Genomic DNA, 25,787 nt, shown 5'->3' with positions numbered 1-25,787 from the left:
TCTAGAGAAAATGAGAATAACTGTGAATTATGGAGGCTTCTACCATATAAGGATTGCATATGATGTTGTGTAACTGTTGTAGCACAGAATATTTACGTTTTACTTTCCTCTGATGGTTTGAAAATTGAACAGCATAAAGTAATACATTTGTTTTTGCAGTACAATTTAAAAGAACAATTTTAAACAGAAAAAAAAAAATCAATTGTATGCGTAAACCTTCTATATGCCGTGTTTCCATTGAAGGGACGGATTTGCGCACTAGAAGAGCCAGAAGGCGCAAGTGTGAGTGAAATCGTTTTCAGTTAGTCGGTTAGTTTGCACTTGTCTCGGATATACATACACACTGTATAATTAATCAAGTGTTTGATTGGCCTTCGCGTGCGCGTGAGAGCCGTGGCACGCGCGCGTATATCACAGAGATGCGGAGGATGCTGAGAGAATGTTTCTTTAAGACCCATTACCTTCCAATCCGACAGAGGGGGAGTCTGTGGTAAGGTGGCGTATCGTCTCTCTCCTCGTCCCCATCCTCGCCGTTTACATGTGGAAAAGCGAGGCAGGGGTGAGAGAAGACCGACACTGAGCTTTACTCGGGTTCTGGATGAGGGGCGCGCACACCGAGGCGGGATCCGCGGAGATGGACCGAGGGGATATTTTAGCATCAAACATGGACACTACAGGCTCCCCCCGATGACTGTGGTAAGGATGCAACTTCACACCGCCCCATCGCAACCCAGTTTCCATTGAGAGGGAAGAGAGCCATGTTCATCGAAAGACGTGGAAGAGGAATGTGCACGCACGGATGTACCGTAAAATGCATGTGTGCGCGCAAGCGTGCGATAACAAGTAGGATACCTAAACATTGTGTTGTCAAGGGTGGGGGGTAGGGTGTGTGTGTGTGTGTGTGTGTGTGTGTGTGTGTGTGTGTGTGTGTGTGTGTGTGTGTGTGTGTGTGTGTGTGTGTGTGTGTGTGTGTGTGTGTGTGTGTGTGTGTGGTGGGGAGAAGGAGGTGGAGGAGGGGTGGAGGGTATTTGCATAGAGGGAAATAAGCTCATATTGGATAGACTATGCAACGCTCGGTGCCTCTGTCGGTGTCAGGCTTTGACAGGTGTGTTGGCAGCACACAGCACGATTTATTTAGGGCGCGCTTTGCTCGCTCCCGTTTGCATACAGTTAGGTGAGGTGATAGCTACTTGAAGACAGAGAGAAAGAGAGAGAGAGAGTCCTCGTAAGACCATAAGATGCCACTGTATGTTGGCCTGCTATGTGTTGTTTGTGGCTAATTAATCATGGCTGCAACCAAGCTCTTTTGCCGTTGGGAGCTTCGTAGTCAAACCACCCAGTTCGTCCGTGACTGGCCCTATGGGGTTGCTTATAATTCTATAATGTCTGGAGAAAGCAGGCCCTTTGCTGAAAATGTGCGGTGAGTATTTTTAGGCCATCCTCCTGGCGTGACGCTTTTTATCAGATATGAATTCATCTCCCTCCTATCTGCTCTGTGATGGCCACACGAAGGGGGACAGTATTTGTGATCTACCTCCAATACATAACTACCAAGCTGTTTTTTTTTTTTCTTACTATAAGAATGTAGATCTGCGCGTGCGCGATTGCGCGCCTATCGCCAAATGGTCTTCCCCCCCCCATACGTTCAGAAATGGAGGTATAGAATATCCACAAATTGTCATCAGTAGATTCTCGTCGCTTTTCCTCCCCTCAGTGTGCAGTGTGGATGCCTGTGCAAAGAAAAGAGCGTCAGTCCGGATCCCGGTGCTTTTCATTCCCTCTGCCCTGCTGCCGACAATCATTTATCGATTCCAATGATGCGTTTCTTTGCCCAGGGGATACCGTTCCATGGCATTAAAGACGTGGAGGGGATGCGTTCATTATTGATCGCTATATGCTCTGCATTTATTGAAATGTGCGAGAAAAAAAAATGCATCCGTCGTGAGTGCATTCAGTCCGCTGTGAAGGTGATTTAACATTTCACTGGATGCACAAACCGATTGCAGAAATTCCCCCCATTCTTTAGTTCCTCATTGTCGGCGGCTGTGGGAGCCTGCAAACGTCTCTCCACACCCCAGTGTCTGGTTTTACTGATCTCTCTTTATCTAGTACAATTCACACAGCATCCTACACCCAAGATTTTCCCCTTTGCCCATTTTTCAGAGTCAGTATTTAGGAAAATGGTACATCTCTTAATTAGAGTCTGTGTCTTATAAAAAAATGACCATTTATCCACCAGATACTGTGATAACCAGGGTATGGTGACTGCAGGCAGGATTCAGACTGTGTAATGATGCTGGTGATGATGATGGTGATGATGATGTAGGCACTCATGATATGAAATCACATGTGCATACACAAAGACTCTTAATACACTGTGATCGATTACTGAGCGGTGACACTGTGACACAAGCTCGCCCATTACACCAATGAATCCAATAAACGTGCTTGACAATGTAGCCGTGCAGTAGTTTTACATTATGGGGAACTGTTTCCACCAGCTCGTTGCTTTCCGGCGGCCTCACGGCCAGCTTCTGTGGCTCTCGTCTTTACGGCAGGAAAAAATAGCAACTATTCAAAGAAAAGACCTGGTAAATGTTCATAAAGCTGTCATGTAATGGTACGATAACTACTCTACAACACTCCCTCTTGTTTTCCAGCTGTCTCCCTCTCTCTCCTGCACACACTGAGGTCCTGAAGCCCAGTGACCTCACAGCTGATGCTTCAGTCAGAACTGCATTCTGCACTTTTATGTTTTTTGCCTGAACTGAAGCAACACTCAAACTGTGCTTTTTCTTAAACACTTTTTTTATTCCACATGCAGATATATCATAACACAGTGAAGTATAACTGCAAGATGAGCAGTGAACAGTGTTGTAAAAGAGTCTGCAGTAATCATGGGTCTCCTTTTTTTTTTTGTTGCGCAAAAGCTGCTTAAAATGATCCCAGCGGATCCCACTCGACGGGGTTGAGAGTTTTTCATACAGGCCATCTCACACTTTGCTGTTGAAATTTCTGCTGTACTTTTCTAATAAATTCAGGAGAGCTAGTTTTTGTCAGTGACATCAGAGTTTGTATGGTGATGACAACAGAGTATTGACACATTCAGATCTCGCTCAATATGTCAGGGCAGTAATATAGAATAACTTGAATACTTTAGAAATAACACAACATCATTCTCCTGGTTGATTTATGACATCCAAAAGTGAATAGACACCTACCAAAGTTGACACCGATGTTATTTTTTTTATCTAGGTTCTGACATTAAGGGTAACGGTAAAATTTTGCCACATGTTGTGCTTGAGAGCATGGTGAAATTCAAAGAAACTGGACAAAGCCCACATAGTGAGAACATGCAAGCTCAAACCAAGAACGACAGAGACTTGAAATTTTCAATGTGAGGATAGAGCGCTGCTCGACTAGATGCCCCGGCCACTTTCATTTATTTTCTGAAGAGCTTCCCAAATTGTGTTTTAATTTTCAAGTTTTCCATCACTTGGTGAAACATTTACTTTCTTTGTGTTGAAAGTAGATCTGGTGTGCTCATAATGTTGATGATAAGGATGGTGATGATGATGATGTTATGGGATTACTAATATGTATTATATCCACACATGTGGCAAGAAATATTCAAATTGGATGTCATTTATGTCAGGCAGTCATTAAAGTCACTCGGGTGTTATTGAAAAATAATTCAACACCTTATTTCTTTACATTTCAGACTTTTCAGGGTCAGTTTCAGAGAACACTAAATGTTATTCATATGTAATGAAAGCATGTTGAACCTGTTAAACTGGTGAAAATGATATTTCAGAATGAATAGTTTAGAAAAATATCTATAATTAAGTTAAAATTCACACTGGTTTGAAAATTCCACTGCCGCATCCTCATCACCACATGGAACTACGGTCCTGCAAAAGAAAGAGGAATATATGGCTTGCCTCATAAAAGAGTTAAACCACCTGTTTTTTAATGGCATGCTGTCAATACAAGGCCAGGTCACCTTGCATCAGTAATTATCCATCAGTGGAGCCTGAAAGAAATGAATCTAGAAATGTGTCGGTCCTCCAGTAACCATCTTGCAGTCATCCCATTCTTTAGATCCTGGATGCCAGTGTATAGCCCTGTCATAGTGATCAGCAGCGGTGTTGCACAAATACATGGCCTCCTCATATTTGCAGTCTCAGCTTCCCTCGTCTTGTACAATACTACACCCATGTGACAAATCGGACTGGATGTGTTCTCTGCAATCAGAAAGAAAGGGCTTTGAACACATTCGGAAAAACCTGTACCGATTGTATTTTTAGCACATATTTGGTGTATTTCCTTAAAACACAGTGATGGTTATGTAAAGATGTGCGTGAGTTGATGTTATTCTGATTACAGTTTACACTGTTTTTCAATCCGAAACACAAGGTGAAGGCGGTGGGCATGGCATGGCTCAACTAATTTTTTAGAATCTGTTCAAGCAAAGTTTTGAGATAGTAAATACAATTTTATAGTATCACAATCTTTGAGTCACTAATTGAAATAAGGTGAGGGAGAAATGCTATTTTCAATATCAGTGTATCGTTGCATCACTATTGATATCAGTGTATGACATGTATCATAGCTTCTTTTAATTCTGTTGATTGCTCAGTTAAGTGAAATGCAATAGTCATGTTGAAAACCAAATTTTGCGGCATTTTCTGATGATCAGCTACAATCTACATCCATCCACCTTGTTTATGTACTGCTTTGTCCAATTTAAGGCTGATGCCAGTACAAAGAAGGCAGGATGCACCCAGTCAGTCATCACAGGGCAAACACACTCCCACTCATAATCTTCAAATTACACATACCGAGTACAACAAGGTGGAAGATTTATTATTCTAGCCCCATCTGATAATAAAAAAAGATTGCTTGCTATATCATTGTGTATCATAATGAAAGAAAATTGATCAAATTCCCACTGGACTCTAGTTTATCTAAAAAAAAAAAAAAAGAAGAAATAAAGGTTATTTTGTCTTCAAAAATGCGAACTCAGAAGGTTTCAATCTATAAATAGCACAATGAACATTTGTGGACAGAGTCATTAGATTGGCAAAAACAGGCAGAGAACAACAGTTATAACTCAGAAGTTGGCTCTGCTGTTAAACTTGTATTGGAAAAAAAAAAAAGTTATGTAAACCCATTAACAGGTAAACTCCTGACTGGAAAGGAAAAAGGAGCCCCTAAACTGAGTTTATAATGTGTCCAATGTCACACTCTAGCCAGCATGCAATGTGAGTGGAAAAGAGTGAAATAACCAGATTCTGGATTCTTCAGTAGTAAAGGGACAAAAATTATTGTTTCTAAATCTCTCAAGTGACTTTTTGTTAACTGACATTGGGCAAATATTGATGAAAGGATGTGGTGAAAGAGAAAATATGTACCCATACAATTCATGTTTATAATATACAAGTAGTTTCAATCAAACTGTGTCAGTTGACAAAATTAACAAAATGTTTGTTATTATTATTTGATTGTGTCTTTTTATGGTCTTCTCGACTGACTTATATGTTGTTTTGGAAAACAACCTATTTCATTGTTGATGTTTGAGAGACATAGTGGTTATTAAACCTTTTTCAAAATGTTGAAAATTAATTTCCACGAATGAAACCTCCCAAAAAACTGTAGCACATCACAGATTGATGATTGTATTTTATTGCCACTAAGTTATTGGACAATTGAAAGTGGTTGAAATGGAATAGCTTGAATAGGACATTGCAATGTTTCTACAATTTGACAGATATTCTGAAATATACTTTAGGTTCAGTAACATGAGCAGATGGTGATAACTGCAACTGATTCTAAACCTGAACACATAGCATCTTCTTTAACAATAACTATTGTTTGAGTGATAAATTGTGTGCATTCCAAGCTTTACTCATAATTTTCTTTTTGTCTCTTTTGTTAAATGTTTACTAACTTAAATCTGTATTAGCATAAAGGCTTCAGAGTTAACCAGCATGAAGGCAATAGATTACACAATATCAACGGATGTAAACAAATATCATACACACACACAAAAAAAATACAAAAATCAAACACTAAAAATTAAAGATGCAAGTGTAATATTTTTATTTATCTGAATGTCCTCCGTGTATTCTTTTGTGGAGATACTCCTCATGTTAAATTAGAGCTTCTTTGCCCCTCGCCACATTGGTCCTGATGATGCTATCATGAGCAGGGGTCTATTTTAACACACGTTAAATAGATCAGCAAATTGAATTATTTTGTTTTGTATTTTACCGGCCAGTGGAGAAGACCGCATGCTTCACTAAATGAGTCTGAACCACTTAAAAGTATAAAGGCCTGAGCAGACCCCTGAGTACTTGAGACAAGACAGTGAAGAATACGAGAGAGAGAGAGAGAGAGAGAGAGAGAGAGAGAGAGAGAGAGAGAGAGAGAGAGAGAGAGAGAGAGAGAGAGAGAGAGAGATAATGCTGATTCCCTGAATCTGACCCATTTGGGCCTGTTGTTAGCAGGAGACAGAGGCCCCATTCAGTAAGAAAACAAAAGCGTTTTAGGACTTGAACGGTGACGTCACATCTTTGAATCATAATGTAATTTTTTTTGTAGAGACCACAAACAAATCAATCTTATCCATCTGTTATACGACTTTATTCAACTCAGGGTCCATCCCAGCAGGGTGTGGTTAAAGACAGGTACAGTCGAGTCTGCTCACCAGCCAATCAGAGGGCAAACACTGAGGCGCACGCACTCACACTCGCACCTATGGATGGATGGATGGATGGGTGGATGGATGGATGGGTGGATGGGTGGATGGATGGATGGATGGATGGATGGATAGATGGATGGATGGATGGATCCATCATACCTTTGATTTTTATACTCATCACAAGTTCTTTAAATGCATATCATTCTTTTGTTTTTAAGCAGCGATTATATTTAATGGAGGAAATCACTTCCTCTTTTTAATTATAAAAACTGAACAAAAAGCTTTTTTTGTCTAGATTGAATTTGTCTCTATGACACTTAATTCAGCAGGAAAGGTGTTGTTTTAAGAAATAACTAATGGCTTGGTCCACTATTTATCACTTTTTAAACGATTGTGACACCGCCGAAGCGGTCCAATGACAACGTTTCCAGAATCAAGCTCCAGAGCTGCACGGAGGAGCAGTGGAGATCACCCCCACTTCACACTGAAAATATCCCCAGGATGTGTCTGAACCTGGAACCTGGGGCCTTCCAGTGTGGAGTTTGCATTTTCTCCCTTTACCTGTATGGCGTTCCTTTAGGTCCAGACTCCTCCTATCACATTCAGATAACAAATGTTTTAGGCTGATTGGTGACCATTGAATTTACAGTAGATATGGATGTACGTGTGTGATTATCTCTATGTGTTGCACTGGCAATGTGTCCTGGGTTTAGGCTGCCTTCAACATCGTCAGCTGGGATTGGCTCGAGCCATTAGTGATCCTAATTGGGATAAAGCAGTATAGTAGACAGGCGATATAAATCTTTAACCAGCTGGCTTATATTTGTTTTACATCTGGAAACTATGCAAATTTGCTGCTGTCAGATTGTTCTCACGTTTACATCCAAACCAAGAGTCTAGATTTCATAATCATTGTATATTGTCTCCATTCAACAAGTTAGGCTTTTTCTGTGTTCATTGTCTCAGTCAATTCTCAATGAATATCTATCATCTATAAAATATATATGGTTCATCTGATATAAGAGGGTATATCAGCCCGTTTGTGTAACTCTGTGTGATTTCTACACTATTAACCAACTGGTTGAGTAACCAGAAGTCCATGCAGGAGGTTGTGTTATTTGGGGTCACGGGATTCCTACAGTTTGCATTAAAAGTAGCGGCCTTTCTAATTTTTTTGTACTTGTCGTCACATTAGTTTGCTCCAGGTCAACACATTTCGTCGAGCTCATTGCATGTTATCAGTTGGTATCACTGTCACATTTCTGTGTTATTGTCTCAAACTACCAGCTCATGCCCACAGTGTCCTTTCTCGTCTGTACAGAAGAACTTACTGAGGGGGATCTAATGCAGTGCCTGCTCTGTTTTTCAGCTCTGACCCCTGGTGTTGTGTGGAGCGCTGCCTCGTGGACACAATTTAGGAGCGTCGGCCCTCCTTCATCCCTTCCTTCCCCATCGCCCCTTCCCTTCCTCACCCTCCGCCAATCCTAGCGACCCACAGAGCGGCTTTCCTGTAGATGCTTCTTCCTCTTGCATAACAAGGGAACACATACGCATTCTGATCACTTAGCATGCAGGTCGAGACTTTGTGAAAGAAGACAAGTGAGAAAAGGCATTCAGAGGCAGAAAGTAGTTGGGAGGGGGACAGAAAAGGCAATAAACACAGAGGTTTGAGATGCAGACATGACCAAAGGAATCATATTTTTGGAAAAACTGAAGATGTAAAGGTTTATATTTTGTACATTAAACTTTTAGTACAAGCTCATAAAAAATAAAATTTAATAAAAAAAATCCCAGGCACGACAACAGACAATTTGCACGTACAATCCCCAGTTTAGTTTTCTTTATTGACTTGACACTCACACACACCACGGTCTCATGATGATGTGCGAGGTGATGCCCACCATATCTGAGGATGGGCGGAGCGGGAGCGGCGGAGGTCCGTCCTCACCTGCCGGCACCGGGGTCGGGGGCCCCGGAGGCGCGATGGGTGGCAGCGGATTCAGCGGCAGGGAGCCCCGAGGTGGAGGAGACGAAGGAGGCAGCACAGGGAACCTGGAGTCTCTCATGGTCAACATGCTGACGGAGAGGGAGAGGCTGCTGGAGAACCTGAGGGAGACGCAGGACAGCCTGGGGACGGCGCAGCTCCGCCTCCGTGAGCTCGGCCACGAAAAAGAGTCACTTCAGAGGCAACTGTCCATCGCTCTGCCACAGGTAAAACTGTGCATGAATGCGTTTACAATTTACATGGAGGATTTAGCTGAGTTTGAATCTTGGGAGATGTGAATGACTGAGAAAGTACTTCTCCCTGTGACAATGACCCTTTGAAGAGCCAGAAAGTAGAAGTCAGGCACTGTACTTCCGACCTCCGTTCTCTTTTTTTTTCTAACTAATTTTATTTCTACTCGTGCAGCTGAGTCTATGTTCCCCTCTACTTCTGCCTGTCTCGTCCCAGTTGCCTCTGCTGTTTTTCCTTCATTGTGTATTAAGGTTTTATTATGTTTGTTGATTATATTGTTAGTGGATGATTAATGATGCTGAACGATAATGGTTTTTTTAAGGGGCTCAACTCAATTTAAATGTTTAATATTTAATTTTGTGAGAATTTTCTTTATTTACTGGGTAAACATTGCTTATTGATAATAACAACAATGTAAACATTTATCAGTTATGAGACCATAAGAAATGCAGAATTGTGCCATTGGGGTAAAACGTCACTAAGTGAGGATATTTACAGTATGTATACTTTGTTGTCACACTTCGATGTCTTTTCCACATTACATATGAGAGGTTTGCTTAATCTCTGGTGGATTAGGTTGAATCCACTTTGTGACAAAGTGATCAAACAAACTTTGATTTAAATTCCACCATTTAGACATTTAGACAGGCCACTATGAAAGCTAGAATAATGAGAACTGGATCTGTTCATCCAGGTGAGATGAAAGTTAGCAGAATTACATTTTGCATCATGAGGAAATACTGTTTGTTGTGTTGATGCACAAATGCTGAAGTGTTGAGTGACGTCACATAAGCTTCTGAGGTGAACACACCTCTCTGCAAACTGAACAATTTGGGTAATTTTGTTGTTGAAGCATTATTGGACCCTTTCTGCAACATTAGCCTGTTGCCTGTGCAGAAGTTAGAACGCATATGATTCCAGAGAGTACTAAAACATTTCAGAATTTATTCTTCATGAGCGTAATTCAGTTCTCATGTCCATTGCAGAGTTGCAGTGCAACATGAATGCAGAATAGAGACAGAGTGAGATGAAGCTGAAGAGAAACAACAAGAGGACAAGGGAAGCTAACTGAGAAGCTGACCCCTATCCAAATAAGAAACAATCCCATAAGGCCAAGAGCCAATGAACCTACTGTGTCTCCATCTGTACAGAGCTCTTTCTCTCTCTTTGGCGTTTTCTCTTCGCTCAGTTTGCAAACACAGGCCCATTTCATGTGTCTACTGTTTTTGAATCATAAAGCAAGTAATCCTCGCCATAAACATCTGCACATTATTGTCATTCTCATAAACAGCAATTGTCTCTAAGCTGAAGCCTTGGCTATGTTTCATGGCCACATAAAGCAATAATTGAACATGGATTCTGTAAGTTTTGCTCAAGGCATGTTTTTTTTGTTGTTTTTTTTGTTTTATTTTAAACAAAATCATGTCAGTTATGCTCTCCTGTTTGTCCGTGCAGGAGTTACAAACGTATTCCCAGCGGAGTAGTAAATGACATATCGATGCAGGTTTTTTGGTGGTGGTGGTGGTGGGGGGGGGGGGGGGGGGGGGGGGTGCCTCTCTTGTGCATTCCAGCCATGCTGAGCCATTGTGTAACAGTGTGATGTAATCCATCTATGAATGTGAGTTCACAGACGAAGATGAGCGACAGTGGTGTTGGAAACTGTGTCAGTGATTTACATGCTCATTATGGAGGTTTGCGTCATGTGCGTCCTCCTCCGGCTCTGGTCTCAGGTGTTTCGCAAAGCGTGCTTCTGGAGGCCTTTGGTTGTGTGCATGTTTAGCAACATGTGCATTTGTGATTATGTGTAACCCGCCCCTGAATTATTAGTTGTTCTTTTAAAGACTATTTTTCCGTTCCGGCTGGCTGTGCAGTGCAGAGACCACCTAAATAACAAAAAATTCGTACATTTGAACAGTTTGCCTTCTTGCCCCCTTGAACGCAGCTTGTGTGTTCCACAGGAGTTTGCTGTGTTGACTAAAGAGCTGAACGTTTGCCGGGAGCAGCTTCTGGAGAGGGAGGAGGAGATTGCCGAGCTCAAGGCGGAGAGAAACAACACACGTGTAAGATGTTTAGCGGCCATTTTGCTTATTAGCACTGTAACAGTCTCTGTGTTATCTTCCTCACCCATTGTGGATGTGTGGGTGTGACAGTGTTTCATTTGACTCTCGTTTTTTTCTCTCCTTCTCTTCTTTTTTCTCGTCCACATTCTTCTTTCCTCTTTATGACTTCTTTTTTTAATCTCTATCGGCTTTCCTTATCCCTCCCGCTCACTCCTCATTCCTTTTTTTTTTACTACCCTGGTTGCGTCTTACCACCCAACTTCATCTCTTTGTCACTCTTAAAACCGTTCACTCCTCTACTCCTGTGAGCCTTTTCCCTCTATTTTCTCTATCTTCTCCCCTATTGTGCACTCCTCATTTCTGTCTTAATCGCTTTCTTCTCCTGCACTTTCCCTATCCTTTAACCTGCTTTGCTTACCTCTCTCTCCATGTTAACCACCTCCATCTCCTTTGGTATGCACACACTGGATCCTGTAGCTGCTGCTGGAACACCTGGAGTGTCTCGTGTCTCGCCACGAGCGCAGTCTGAGGATGACAGTGGTGAAAAGACAAGCCCAGTCCCCTGCAGGTGTTTCCAGTGAGGTGGAAGTCCTCAAGGCCCTAAAATCCCTTTTTGAGCATCACAAGGCCCTGGATGAGAAGGTGCGTCAGAACTACACTTTCTTTTTTTTATACATAAACATGTATGGTGAGAGAATAATATATTTGACAAGGTCATTTTGAACATTTACAACACGTAATCCACTGGGTTCAAGCATTATTAAAATTGCGATTGCGATAATTATTCAAAAAAATACGAAGAACATCTGATCTTACATTGTAATGAATCAAACCAAAAAGGCTTTTACAGTTTCTGCGTAATAAATTTAAAAAAAAAAAATTTCTTCCAATAACATTTTGTAGTTTGAGAGAAAAATAGGTCACATGGTGGTTGTCAGAGAGCAGAAGTGGAGTGAAACAGGTTTTGGAATAAGTCAATCACAAGAGACATGACACTATTTTTCCTTTTAGTCATGAATGACTATCTATTTTTTGGGTCAACTTAAAAGTTAGTGCCACTTAAGTTTCTGTGATTGATTTTTGAAACACTGAAAAAATGTCAACTGTGTCCACCAAAGACTCAAAATGGCACATTTTCTTCTGCAAGCCACCACATTAATATACAATACCTCAAAGTTTGAGGCTAATGTCAGGCCGGCATCAGACAACCGAAAACACAAAGAAATGATCAACTATCTGATTCATCCTGCTCACCTCTGTCTTAAAACTATTCCCTCTTTGAATGCCTGAGTAAAAACTGTTTTAGGTTTAACACAACAAGGCCTTAAAAATGCTGCAACAGTCATATTGTTTAAAAACAGACAAGCAATAGACTTTTAGAAAACTCCTAGTGTAAATGTATAGATTTCATGCATCTCAATAAGGTTTTTGAACGAGAATCAGTAGAGCTGAACTAGAGCCAGAAGTATTGAAAAGCTGGAATACTTTGGGCTTATAGCACAACACTCTAAAGTCTTTGCTGTAATGTTAGCGGCAAAACTTAGATGGTTATTTGTCGGCGTGTTTCTGCTGAAGCCAGGAATCCAAAAATTGGCAAATCCAAGTGAGAGGGTTTGTTGAAATGGTGAAATTATACATTGCAGCTCGTGACGCAGTGATGAGTAACAATGAAGCATTTTTAAGTTGCAGTTTGTAAATTTGATGTCATTATATGGTTTTTTTTGTGCATTTAAACACTGTAATTGATGGTGCAGTCAGGAGAGGTCTCCTCTCAGACTTCACTACAAGTTGGAGTGCTTAATAAATGTCTCGCTGTCAGTCTTTGCAGAGGGGAGTTTTACTCCTGAGCTGGCACTGGGGCATTGTTCAGTCGTCCTCTCCTGAGGCTGATCACACTCATTGCTGGTGTGAGGTCAATTGAAATGATGTAGAGTGTAATGCAGCTCGTGTGATGAACCTCTGTTGTGACATGAGGTTTTTGGCCTCCTCTGATCTGTTTTATAATCAGTACTCAGCAGTTTGTTGCGTAGCGGAAAGGGCAGAAGGCTGGAGTTACAGCGGCATGTGAAAGGGTACACGTGTTGCAGCAGTAGTGGGTTAACTTGTGCCGGTCCTTTTGTTGCTTCGCCGTGCAGGTTCGGGAGAGGCTCCGCGTGGCCCTCGAGCGGGTGTCCATGTTGGAGGATCAACTTGCAGCATCTTCTCAAGAGGTAATGCAAAATAACTGCTGTCTCATTATTCCCCGGCTGGTTCAAAGGGGTGACATTAATTCAGGATGCCATTCCTTTTTCTGTCTCCCTCTTTGTAGGTAATCTCTTTAAGAGACCAAATTAAAAGACGTCAACAAGGGGTGGACGGCGGGAAAGATGTAAGGGAGGGTTTTATGCATGTTGGTTCCAGTTGTGTTTGTGTTTGTGTTAGAGTCCAGAGAATCAGTAGAGAAGTAGATAATGGGTAACATTAGTGTCAATGTGATTTTTACCTCTCATCACATCAGGTGCAGTGTTAACTCGTTCTAACAAATTGTGTTTTTCTCCATCTCATTTTTCTTTTTTTTTTTGGGATACTCATCATTCCAGCGACTACCCAATGGGCCCTCCTCTAACCTAGAGGACGGAGAGCTCGATAGACAGAGAGAAGGAGAGATAGAGCGGCAGAGAGCTGAACTCTCCCAGCTGCGGGAGAGGCTAGCCCTCATGTGCCGGCAGGTGAGTTTCTGGATCTACAAGAGCACGGCTTCAGCCGCTTCAAGGAATTTTGAGGATGTAATAATGAGCAGTCGCCATACTCCTTTAAGTAGGCAGTTGTTTTGGACAAACACCTCCCGAGTTAACCTCAAACACGTGTTTTTGTCAAAGAAACCAGAGTAGCTGAGGAAAACCTCGATAAACTCCACACAGAAAAGCCCCAAACCCAGACTCAAACCAGTAATATTCTCACTGTGAACATGACCATGTGGGTATCATTCATATTAGTAAACATTTTCACACAGTTACTCATCTACCTGATCTCTTCCACTTTACACAAGTCAGTTTATTGGTTCGCCTATCAGAAACAGGACTTCAGGCAATTCCAATTGCACTTCATATCCTAAATAAGTGAAGATCTGTGCACAGTACAGCTGGTCATTCTCTTCCCTCTTGTGGTTTGTTAATACTATTGCAACTTTATAAGCCATTTTAATTGAATCATTGACTGGCTTCATGTGCCACTGTGTCAAAGATCAAGCCTGCAAATGGATGTTTTTGCTCTATATTAAGGTACAACAGAAGAAAAGCAAAGAAATAAATAAAAAATGGGGCCCATGCTGTGTGTCTCTGATGTGTCAGACTCCGAATCACCATGTTACCCTATGGCAGTGGTGTTTTCAAGTCTTATGTTGACCAGACGGACATTTGTAATCAATCATTGTTGAGTCTATTTACACTTGGTGCTGTGGCTGTTAACACTGACTCATGTAGGTTCAATCTGTGTCATCTCTTGTCCCTTTGTGGTGTCGTGTCAGGTTGGGGAAATAGAGGAACAGCTTGCAGCGGCCAGGAGGGAGGTGACAAAGTCAGAGGAGGCCAATCAGAAGCTCCAACGGGAAGTGAAAGAGGTCTGTTGGGCCAATCTGTCTCTTCCTGGCCAAAAACCCTGAGCTCCCTCAGTACCAAGGGGGTTCCAAGTGTATATTTGACCACAATCAGCATATGTCCTGATAAGTGGTATTTTGGGACAAAAAAAGAAATGAGAAGAAAAGCCAGATAGATTGAACAGTAATCATATTTTTGCATATTGTTGTACAAACCATTTAGAATAAATTAGAAATTTCTGAAAACTGTAGATTATGCAGACTTCTTTTTGTTCACGTCTTGTTAGCAATCACTTTATAATTTTTCACATAATTATATTTAGCACAAAATGAATTTTCTCTCTGTCAATCATCTTGTTTCATGTGACATCTGCAGGCTCTTTGCCAAAGAGAAGATATGGAGGAGAGAATTACAACACTAGAGCGGAGGTAACCTTTGCTGTTTTATTAGCTGTGTCCCTGAGTGAGGAATTATTATTATTTTTTTCCATCATAGTTTCATACATTAATTAAAATGCGTGCAGCAGAAGGACCATATGTTTCACCTGTTGGCTAGCAATGTGTTACAAAGGTTTCAGGGCACCTCTTTATACACTCAATGACGGTTTTACATAATGACATTTGCTTTACACTACATTATTATGATTTCAGCTGCATGCAAACTATAGAAAGTAAACCTTTTAGTGCCCAGTATATTTGAATGCCTGAATAAGGTCAATTGTAAAGAATTCAAATATAGACATACAGAGTTTAAGTAGCTGAGGTTCTCTTCAATCTGTCACTTCATGAAACTATCTAAAATGTATTGGATGAGAAGATATGAGTGAAATATAAACTTGATACATTTACTGAACTGCCCAAGACACCCTTTTTATGTTGAGTGGATCATGGAAATATTTGGCTATTGCTGTTTGAATTACACCTGCTGCAGTAATCTCACCATTTCATCTTGGTCTTATGTCCCATGCAGGTACCTCAGTGCCCAGAGGGAGGCGACTTCTCTCCATGATATCAAAGACAAGCTGGAAAATGAACTGGCCAGCAAGGAGTCCCTGCACAGACAGGTAAAGGCCATGGCTCTGATATTATGGTCAACTCTTGCTGTGTTGAAGATCCAGAAACAGGACCTGGATTTCCTTATTCCCGTCACAGAGCTCACAAGTGTGTGTTTTGTTCTGTGTGTCCAGAGTGAAGAGAAGAACAGACAACTACAGGAACGCCTGGATGAGGCCAAACAGAAGCTCCAGCAGACCCTGCAAAGAGCAGAGACATTGCCCGAGATTGAGGCCCAGCTTGCTCAAAGAGTGGCAGCTCTCAATAAGGTACCTGAATGAGGAGATAACCTGCAATTAAAATCACAGGCTGATATGTTTATTTTTTCCAGGTTGGGTTATTTTGCACTGATCTCAGCAGAGTGAATGTGCTGTTATTGCTTCTTCCAGTTCATTTATTTTACCCCTTTCAGTAAAAATTGCGTCTTTGAGCTTTGAGCAGCATTAAAACAAATTCCTGAATATCCTCTGTAGGCTGAGGAGCGCCACGGAAACTTTGAGGAGCGACTACGACAAATGGAAGCCCAACTTGAGGAGAAGAACCAAGAGCTGCAGAGGGTAACATCAGCTGCATTGATGTGCTCAGTGCGCAAAAATTTCCCCTCCACTTTTTCGCTCTGCTTTGAATGTGTCTCTCGTGGCTTCATTTTCAGGCGAGGCAGAGGGAGAAGATGAATGACGAACACAACAAACGCCTCTCAGACACAGTGGACAAGCTTCTATCCGAGTCCAACGAGAGACTTCAGCTCCACCTCAAAGAGAGGATGGCAGCGCTGGAGGAAAAGGTAAGCGTACAACACATCTACGGGGAAGCATATTTGTTTTTAAAAAATGCATCTGACTGTGAATATATCCCTCGGTGTTACCAGAACGCTCTCTCTGAAGAGCTCTCCAATATGAAGAAAATCCAAGATGATCTTCTTGCTAATAAGGTATTCACTGTTATTATCTCACTTTGTTAGAATGTTTCATGTTGACTGTCACTGGTGTGATGCCAATATCCATTGTCCTTTAAAAAAAAAAGTTGATTATGGCTGGTTTCTCCTCTGGGTTGTAGGAGCAGCTCCTGGCTGAGCTGGAGCGAATCCAACTGGAGTTAGATCAGCTGAGAGGTAGACCAGGCTCGTCTTATTCCAGGTAAGTTCTAATGAACCCTAATGGAAATACATTTATGTAATAAGCCTGAATAGAAACAAATTGTCCCGAGGGAAATTGTATGTACTCTGCTCCCTCTGAGTGCAAGCTTTTGTTTACTCTCATTTAGTAATTGTGAACTTTCATAAGAAATCTACTTTCTAAATTATTCATACTCAACCTGGAGGCTATTGGTCTGGCTAAGAAATATGCAAATACTTCATACATGCATTGTTTATATGGACACAGCTTTCTAAATGCATATCATAAGCAGGAGAACTTGTGGTAACGTCGAGGTTGTAAACACTCACCCAGGAAATGGGAACGTTTGCATGTTTGAAGTACTGTTTCGTAACTAATGAATTCTGGATCTCATCATAGGGCGGGCAGCGTGAGCTCACTTCCCTCCACACTTTTTCGAAGATCTCTTCCAGGGAGCGCCTCGGAGCTGCGGTACCCCCAGGGTGGCGGCTCACTCCCGTCGGGCTACGGCAGCTCCTCTAGTGGGGTGGTGGTCAGGCGGCACCGGGGCCGGTGGGGGGCTTCTAGAGACGATGGCAACAAGGTGCTGATCTCAGACTTGGATGACGTTGTGGATAGATTAACGTAAACATCATTTTAATGACTTAATTTCCTGTATGACTTCCACTCTGTCCTCGTCTCTTTTCAGTACGGAGAGTGGGACAGCGGCACAATGCTGGTTCCTGGGTTTGAGGGTGGTGTGGATGGTGGCTGCTCTGATGACGAGGATGACAGGGAGACTCTGTTTGGATCGGAGCTGCTCTCTCCCAGCGGACAGACAGATGTACAGACTCTGGCCATCATGCTGCAGGAGCAACTGGAGGCCATAAACAAAGAGATTAAGTGAGTTCAATCATTCGCAAGGACAAATTTGATATCATCTCTTGTGTGAAGCATGAAAACAAATAACATCTCTCTATTTTCTCCTGTCAGGCTGATTCAGGAAGAGAAGGAGAGCACAGAGCTGAGGGCGGAGGAGATCGAGAGTCGGGTCAGCAGTGTGGCCCTTGATGCCTCCCCTCTTCCACCTTCCTCTCTGGGAGGACGGGACAGTGTTGGAAGGGGCTACATGACTCCCTCCATTACCTCCTCCACATTGGCTTCCCCCTCGCCACCCAGCTCTGGACATTCCACCCCCCGCCTGCCCCATTCACCTGCCAGGGAGACTGAGAGACAGGTGCTGCGATTGCACTTTAAAAAAAAATAATAATAATCTTAGCTGGCGAGTCAAAATTAGGTGCAGTATGTTAATCCTCTGATTTTATTTCCATCCTGCAGAATAGCAAAGAGGGTGAAGAATGCAGAGCACTTGCCTTGATTGATTCCACCCCTCCACCTGTTCCTCGAGCTCTACGGCTGGACCGGATGACACACACTCACCCAGGGGCCGGCCTCGATGACCACAGGGAATTTCGCAGGTATTAGGAAATACAAACAAAAAAAGACTGGAGAAAACAAACAAAAAAAACACTTGTGCTCCATTAACCACTCATCCTCTGTCTTTGTGTTAGTCTCTCTGCTGATGGAGCCATCACAGCCAGCCAGGATTCGCTCCACAAAGCCAGCAAAAAGAAAAGCATCAAGTCATCCATTGGCCGGCTCTTTGGGAAAAAGGAAAAGGGAAGGATTGGTGCACCTGGACGTGAATCTGCTTCACTGGGTGTGTGGCCAGATGACATTCCTGCTTTCCAAGTGACAGTTTTGTCTGCTTGATTACCAAATAAACAATTATCAATAATGGGAGATAATTATCAGACACTGAGGCTAATATAGAAAATAATGAGAGAACCATTCGTGATAAAAGCGGTGGAACAACATGTCAGAACAATGAATACACAACTTTTCTGATGAATCAAACATTATTAAACAACATTATTGGCCATAATAAATGTTTCAGGTGCATCAGTTGGAGTCTTACAATAGTTTTTTGCTTTTAAATGAAAGCCTGTAATTGCCAGGTGAGAGACAAATGGTTTGCAGTGTGAGCGTGAGTCTCTGATTTGAGTTTCACTCTAAATGCAAGCATTACTTAGATTTGTTTTGTCTGCTTGTGAAGAAGCATTGATCCTTGTGCTGGGGTTTAATCTATACTCCACCAATCAAAAGACAGAAATATGGAGAATAGGCAATACAGATACCAGGGAGAGGGCATGTGTTAAAAGCTTCACCAACAAATCACACTATGAGAATATCATAATTTAAAAAAAAGATCTATATTGACACCGAAAAATATATTTTGTTCAATCTTTTTCATTTTTCCTCTCTCTATAGCGTCCACTCCATCTGATGACTTGGGCTCTGCAGACCCGTTAGGCCTGGCGAAGCTTGGGACTGGAACCGTGGAAAAAGACCGGCGCAGCAAAAAGAAGTGAGATCAGTCATCTGTCCACACACTTCTCATATGTTTTACAGCGACATTTGAATCCGAATGTAGATCATTAAATCACACTGACAGATGCTATTGGTGGGTTATGACACTAACCTGGTCTGGGACAATTATTTTTATTCCTCCTGGTGCCATAAATTGAAATAAAAACATGCCTCTGTGGTTCCGAAAGCCACCACCGCTGCTCTATTTACATGTCGCGTTCAATGTGAATTTCTATTTATAAAAGGAGACAGTGGTAAGGTGAGATACGAAGTAATGATTCGTGTGTTTTCCACTCTACTTGCCAGGCACGACTTGTTAGAGGAAGCCTGCCGTCAGGGTCTGCCCTTCGCCTCATGGGACGGCCCCACTGTTGTTACATGGCTTGAGGTACATTTGTCAGGTTGTCTCCTTCTATGAAAATGTCGGACAAAGAAAAACGAGAGAGGGTCGGGTTCATGTTTGTCAGTGCTACAATGTCTGTTTACAATAAACACAAGCGTGACATTTGGCTCCCGTCACCTGATCGTCTGCGAAGTATAATCATTACAAGTTGAGCTCCTTCCTGTTTATCCAGCTGTGGGTCGGGATGCCGGCGTGGTATGTGGCAGCATGCCGTGCCAACGTGAAGAGCGGCGCCATCATGGCAAACCTGTCTGACACAGAGATCCAGAGGGAAATTGGAATCAGCAACCCTCTGCACCGACTCAAACTCCGTCTGGCCATCCAAGAGATGGTCTCCCTCACCAGCCCGTCTGCACCTGCAAGCACACGCTCTGTAAGGCTCATTGGAAAGCCGGGGAAATAAAATAAAAAAATAACATCAGCATGCAGAGTATACATGCACAATAGCTGATGTGATTTCTTTCCTGTGATTACAGTCAACCAGTAATATTTGGATGACACATGCTGAGATGGAGTCCCTCACTGCTGCGACCAAACCAGTAAGAGCCAACATTATTTGACACTTATAATCTGTTAGTTTATCTTGTTATTTTCATACCAGTTTACAGTTTCAGTAAAGATCATTAAAAGCGAAGCTCTCTCGTTGACAAGCTCTTTTCTCTTTCTTTGTCTCTAATTAGGCATGTTTGGCTACACCTTTCCCTTGCTATTCCCTGAGAATCTGTTTTGATGTAGTGTTTTTCCAACTAATTCTCACTCACTAACATAGCTTTTCCTCCCTCTGCCTCTCCTCTTCTCCTCTTCATTCTGTCCTGACACTGATTTACCATAACAAAACACAAAACGCGCACTCACGCACAAACAACGCACTTTCCCCTGGTGATCTTTCCCTCTCTCTGCAAATCTCTGTCCGTTCTCTCTCTCCACGTTCCTCTCTGCCCGAACCACAAGGAGCAGAAGGAGTTCAGCTGGGATCAGGTGAGTTTGGACACACAGGAAGACGATATTTACCGCCAAGTAGTTACATCATTGTGGAAAACAAGCCTCGAGTGTGAAGTACTCAGTGGTTATCTGATCAATTATTCAGTGTTGCTTATGAAGACGGTTGCAACATTTAGTCGAGTACAATTTCTGGTAGTTGATGTTAAACTCGATTCATCCATGAATCATTGAATATAAATGTTAAAAAAAAAATAAGGAAACATCTCTGTACAATATTAGGACATTGGGTTGCCAATTATAGGTGTTCTTCTGAGTCCACCAATTGTCTTTTAAGTTAACTGTTTATCGGAGGTTACCATATAGTATGTGTTATTAGTTAGTAGTTATGCGTCTCCTTATGTTTTCTTCCAAATCAACTCTGATTTAGGTAAATACTTAAATATGGGGGGAAAATACAACTATTTGCTGATTAATGCATTTTTCTTAAAAATATGACAAAAACTTTAACAGCAGCAGTCTGGACGGAAAACTCTTGCATGTCACAATAGCTAGTTATAAACACCCCCCCCCCCCAAAAAAAAACTCAACTCAACTCAAAAAACAACATACCCTTGTTTCGTTGGACTCAATAGGCTCAATAATACAATCTTCGAGATTTGGCCTGTTTAGAGGATTTTAAAACTAGAAAAAGGAAAATGTAAGTACTAATTTATCAGTTTTACACTATTTTGCAAGACTGAATTTGCATTTTTTTTTATGATATAAAAGAGAGAAAAAACTATTCTCAGTTTGCACACATTGTAGTGAATATCGTAAAAAGGGTTAATCAACTGTTTATAAAAGATTGAGTCAGTTTAAGTTGGTTATATGTGTTTTTCTGCTCTAATTGCTGAAACCGAAGCCTTCAAATAAAAGAAACAAACCGATGTCAGGCCTTTGAAAAGCTCATTAACAATCTTGAAAATGATCTTATTAGTGGTTTATAACACATCTAAAAAACACTCAGTCGCTACATAAAATATTTATTGTGCTAGAACGTGAAATAAAGCAATCGCAGCTCGTAGTCTTACGCATATAGGGAGCAGAGACATTTATAGAAAGTGAACCACCGTAGATGGTCGTTTCCTGTTGCCAGTGACGCATCCTTTCACTCAGCCAAGAGAGTGTTTTGCTTAATTGCTGGCAGACCAGCAGCGTATATACACGACTGCAGTGTATATATACTACTGCAGCGTGTATACACTACCGCAGTGTATGTCGAGGAGCCAGGATGGAGTAACAGCTGGACAAAAACCTGTGGGCAGAGAAAGTGTTTTTACTTTCATGGGTTACACCTGTTTATTTCCACCACACCAGCAGGCAGTACTTTACATTACAGCAAAAAAACACAGGTTTAGGGTTATGAAATTGAACTGAACAAAATATTTGACCGACTATTTTCCCGCCGTTTAGTTCATAAGCTAAAGAAAATGTATTCATGTTGGTCTTTGTGTGAAACTCAAGCCAAATTGTTTTCCGGCCGCGTCTTAATTCTGCAGCTTGTTTGTGTTTTTAATGGCTGCTCATCTTTATCACCCTGACTGTCCTCCAGATCCTGGCTTATGGAGACATGAACCATGAGTGGGTGGGAAATGAATGGCTGCCCAGTCTAGGTCTGCCACAGTACCGCTCTTATTTCATGGAGTCGCTGGTGGATGCACGCATGCTCGACCATCTCACCAAAAAAGAACTGAGGGGCCAGCTGAAGATGGTGGACAGTTTCCACAGGTCTGAGGAAAGACGCAAATAAACATCTTTATCCACCTTTTTACCTCATGTTTCCTCACTATGCATTTCTGAGTTAACTATGCTGTAACAATTATATCCTTCCGGACCCACAGGGTGAGTCTTCACTACGGCATCATGTGTTTGAAGCGCTTGAACTACGACAGAAAGGAGCTGGAGAGGAGGAGGGACGAGAGCCAGCATCAGAATCAAGGTGAGGCGTCCAGATTTCAGTGTCCTTTTACTCATTCCAAAGGTATAATACAGATATAGGAATATGAAACCCCCTCACATAGCTCCATACCTCCAGCACCTCCCAGGTTAGATTATTTAATTTAAAGTATCTGGTAACCTGTTTTACTAATGCTAAAGCTTTTTTTTTTTTTCATTTTCTTGAATATCTCCTACACCCTGTATTGCACTATTGTTTATGGTCCGCCTGTTGTTTTCTCCACAGACGTGATGGTCTGGTCCAATGAGCGAGTGATGTGTTGGGTTCAGTCCATCGGTCTGAAAGAGTTTGCTGATAACCTGTTGGAAAGTGGCGTCCACGGAGCTCTCCTGGCCCTCGATGACACCTTCGACTACACTGACTTGGCTCTCCTTCTTCAGATACCAAATCAGAACACACAGGTGATTATGGAAAACACTGAAATTAGAACTACAGTGTCTCTGCTGACTAATAACTTCTATCATCAGAAATTCCCATTGATGCACCGTCTCTCTGTTTATGTGTCTTTTACAGGCAAGGCAGCTCCTGGAGAAGGAGTACAACGCTCTCATCTCTATGGGGACAGAGAGGAGGCCAGATGAGGTATGACAAAGCAGACATTCATGCAAAAAGTCAATCTCAAATGATCTTTCCCAACAGGATACTGAGGTGTGGAGTCCCACTATTATACCGGACAAAATGACAGATTGTTTTAAATGTTGATAAATCTCTGACACGTTTTCTTCCAGCGACAGATCAGAAGCAGGAAAGAATCTCTTTGAGGAGCCCTTGTGGCCTCAGTGCATGTGCCACTCCCAGCGAACTGTTTCCATGCCAAAGTGGTTCAGCTGTGTTTACACGGGTGCTAATTGCTTAGTTACAGCGGGCGGGACTGAAAAAACTGTGCAACTATGGAATATTGTCACAACAAATCCCACTCTGTCAAATACCAGCCTTTGTAACCCCACTAATGCATAATGAGCAACACCCCATAATGGACATCCTCCACTGTGAGAGCTGTTATTTCTAAATGGCTGCCATCATTTCATTGTGTCTGCAGGACGGCACGAAGACATTTACCCGCTCGCCGTCTTGGAGGAAGATGTTCCGGGAGAAGGACTTGCGTGGCGTGACCTCCGACTCCTCAGAAACATTACCTGCCAACTTCCGTGCCTCCGCCATCTCGACCCCGTCCGTCACCCTGAGAAAAGTCCAGAGTGAAGGTGAGGAGTCGCAGCCCAGGCATACAGAACATTAACCCGGTTCGACTGCTGTTGCGTTCCGTAAATGGTATTTAATCACAAGACAAAATACTGCCGTTAAAGATACTCCTGTGGAAATATTCTGCTCAAAAACTGATCCCAACTTTTTATGATTGTTGGCCACATTTAACTAAATCATCAATAGCGGTACTCATGTGAAAGTTAGTTATAGATGATCCAATATACTCGACTCAGTTCAGGTCCACATTGAGCTTATTGAATCTCTTTGGAGCTGCACCAGTAAACTAATATATGAGCTTTATAACAGCCAACAACTTCTAAGTTTTCCTTCTATTTTAGTGCAAATTAAATAGAATACATATACATCCTGAAGATGGTCACATCAGCTTAATAATCGAAGTTGCATGTCACATCGCAGAGCATTTAGCAAGGTTTCATGAACTCATGACGGTAACTTCTGTTGAGAAATGGCAGTTAATGTCTTCGTCACTATTTCTACATTTTCTCATCTCGCGGGGAAAACACTCGTTGCATATAAAAGATGAGATAACATTATGATTCAAAGAAATAGGAGGCTAACAACTCAAACCGGCTCACTCATTAAATTCAGTTGAACTTAAGTCATTGAAATGCTCGGTAAGAAGTCACCATGTCGTGGGAGAATATTGTCAGATATTTTTAAACTTGAGTGATTTTTAAAGTCAGGAAAAGTATAATTATATGTAATTTGTATTTGATAGAATCTCATCTTTAAAAGTTCTCTAAATGAGGAAACAGAAATCTGTGTTGATGTGTAATAGAATTCTTTTTGCACATTAGATACACTGCAGAGAGGTTTTCTGCCAGGAAATGGCCTAAATCGGACTTTTCAGAAACAATGTTTGAATAGTTTTATGTGCTCAACATGAAATATGGTGTCAGATGAGGGAAAACACAATATGGTCCGTGCTGTTATGAGTTTTCATAATCCTCACAAATTCACTGTTTTCTTCACCACACAAACACGAGTTGACGTTTTCAAGTAATCCTCCATTGAGTTTTTGGCTTTATGGGACTTTCTAGACATAAACAAATTATCTGGTGTGGTTCCACTGGTTCTGGGTTCTAACTGTCTCTTTCTTTCTGTCAGTAAACTCCGGTCCAAGAGGAGAGTCGGGGTCCGTGAGAACGTATTCCTGCTAAAAGAAAAGCACACCAGGTGAGGGAAGCGCCTCCACTGATGACCGTATCTGTGGCTATAAATAGCTTTGTCTGAACAACAAATCAAACATCTCGTCACTGCGGGAGATGTTCGCCTTTTCTCTCTAAGTGTGTTTTCTTCCCTGTTTTGTAGAACCCCCACCTCCATCCCCCACCCAACCAAGGAATACAAAAAAAAAATATATATACATTTTTGAACAAGAAAAAAAACTAAAATGGACTCTAGAAGATGACCAACGACGTTCAAGCTACGCGTCTGGAAAAATCAAAGACACTGAGTGAATGATTTCTGAAAAGATGATAAAATATTGAGTGAATGTCTGTTTACCCATCAGTCTCTCTCTCTCTCTCTCTCTCTCTCTCTCTCTCTCTCTCGCTCTCTCTCTCTCTCTCTCTCTCTCTCTCTCTCTCTCTCTCTCTCTCTCTCTCTCTCTCTCTCTCTCTCTCTCCATAGTTGTGGCATGATGCTGTTTGATTCTGTAGAAAGTGGCCTGTAGAAAGTGACCATTGACTATTGTGAATTCATCTTCGTTTTTTTGTGGTTTTTTTGAGTGTGAGATGGCAATATTGACACAATGAATTTACAGTTTCTAAAATGGGAGAGGAAAAAAAAAAAAATGCATTCCTGTTCAGATCAAGAGAAAAACAAGCCCGGCACACACACTTTCAGCTGATCTGACTGTGAGTTTGGACTGATAAGAGAACATACTCTGCCGAGGAACATCCCAACACAGTACAGACCAGGGAGGAGAAGGAGGGAAGTGTAGACGTTCACGAGAGGGAATGAAACGTATGTTCTTAAGCCATAACAGACATGAGATGCACAAATGTGAATAGGACAGACAATGAGACAAAGCAAAGTGCTTTATGACAAAATCCTGTCAAGCTGGGGTT

General features: G+C 41.9%; 1 protein-coding gene across 5 annotated transcripts; it reads left to right on the top strand.

Annotated features, from left to right (window-relative positions):
• Window positions 1-471: 471 nt before the first annotated feature.
• LOC308120978 (liprin-alpha-3-like) lies at window positions 472-25,787 on the top strand (the record flags this gene model as incomplete). Of its 5 annotated transcripts, XM_080481959.1 has the most annotated exons (32): window positions 472-696; window positions 8,073-8,914; window positions 10,898-10,999; window positions 11,477-11,641; window positions 13,135-13,209; window positions 13,308-13,367; window positions 13,579-13,707; window positions 14,505-14,597; window positions 14,950-15,002; window positions 15,544-15,637; window positions 15,761-15,895; window positions 16,100-16,183; window positions 16,279-16,410; window positions 16,495-16,557; window positions 16,683-16,762; window positions 17,141-17,324; window positions 17,430-17,623; window positions 17,714-17,957; window positions 18,059-18,198; window positions 18,292-18,440; window positions 19,052-19,148; window positions 19,457-19,538; window positions 19,726-19,926; window positions 20,030-20,092; window positions 20,505-20,531; window positions 22,087-22,262; window positions 22,376-22,473; window positions 22,717-22,892; window positions 23,005-23,073; window positions 23,531-23,693; window positions 24,823-24,891; window positions 25,027-25,787. In XM_080481959.1, 30 exons carry the CDS (start codon window positions 8,579-8,581, stop codon window positions 24,873-24,875), a joined length of 3,717 nt encoding a protein of 1,238 aa, XP_080338085.1. In that variant the 3' UTR covers window positions 24,876-24,891; window positions 25,027-25,787. The 5 variants fall into 5 exon arrangements, 4 of the variants coding, with proteins under 4 accessions (XP_080338085.1, XP_080338087.1, XP_080338088.1 ...); XM_080481961.1 differs by lacking the exon at window positions 13,308-13,367; XM_080481962.1 differs by lacking the exon at window positions 13,308-13,367 and having other exon boundaries at window positions 475-696; window positions 17,183-17,324.

This window comes from Lipophrys pholis (genome assembly GCF_963383615.2).
Source record: "Lipophrys pholis genome assembly, chromosome: 1".
NCBI classification, from domain to species: Eukaryota; Metazoa; Chordata; class Actinopteri; order Blenniiformes; family Blenniidae; genus Lipophrys; species Lipophrys pholis.
This window is presented reverse-complemented; position numbering and strand designations above follow the sequence as displayed.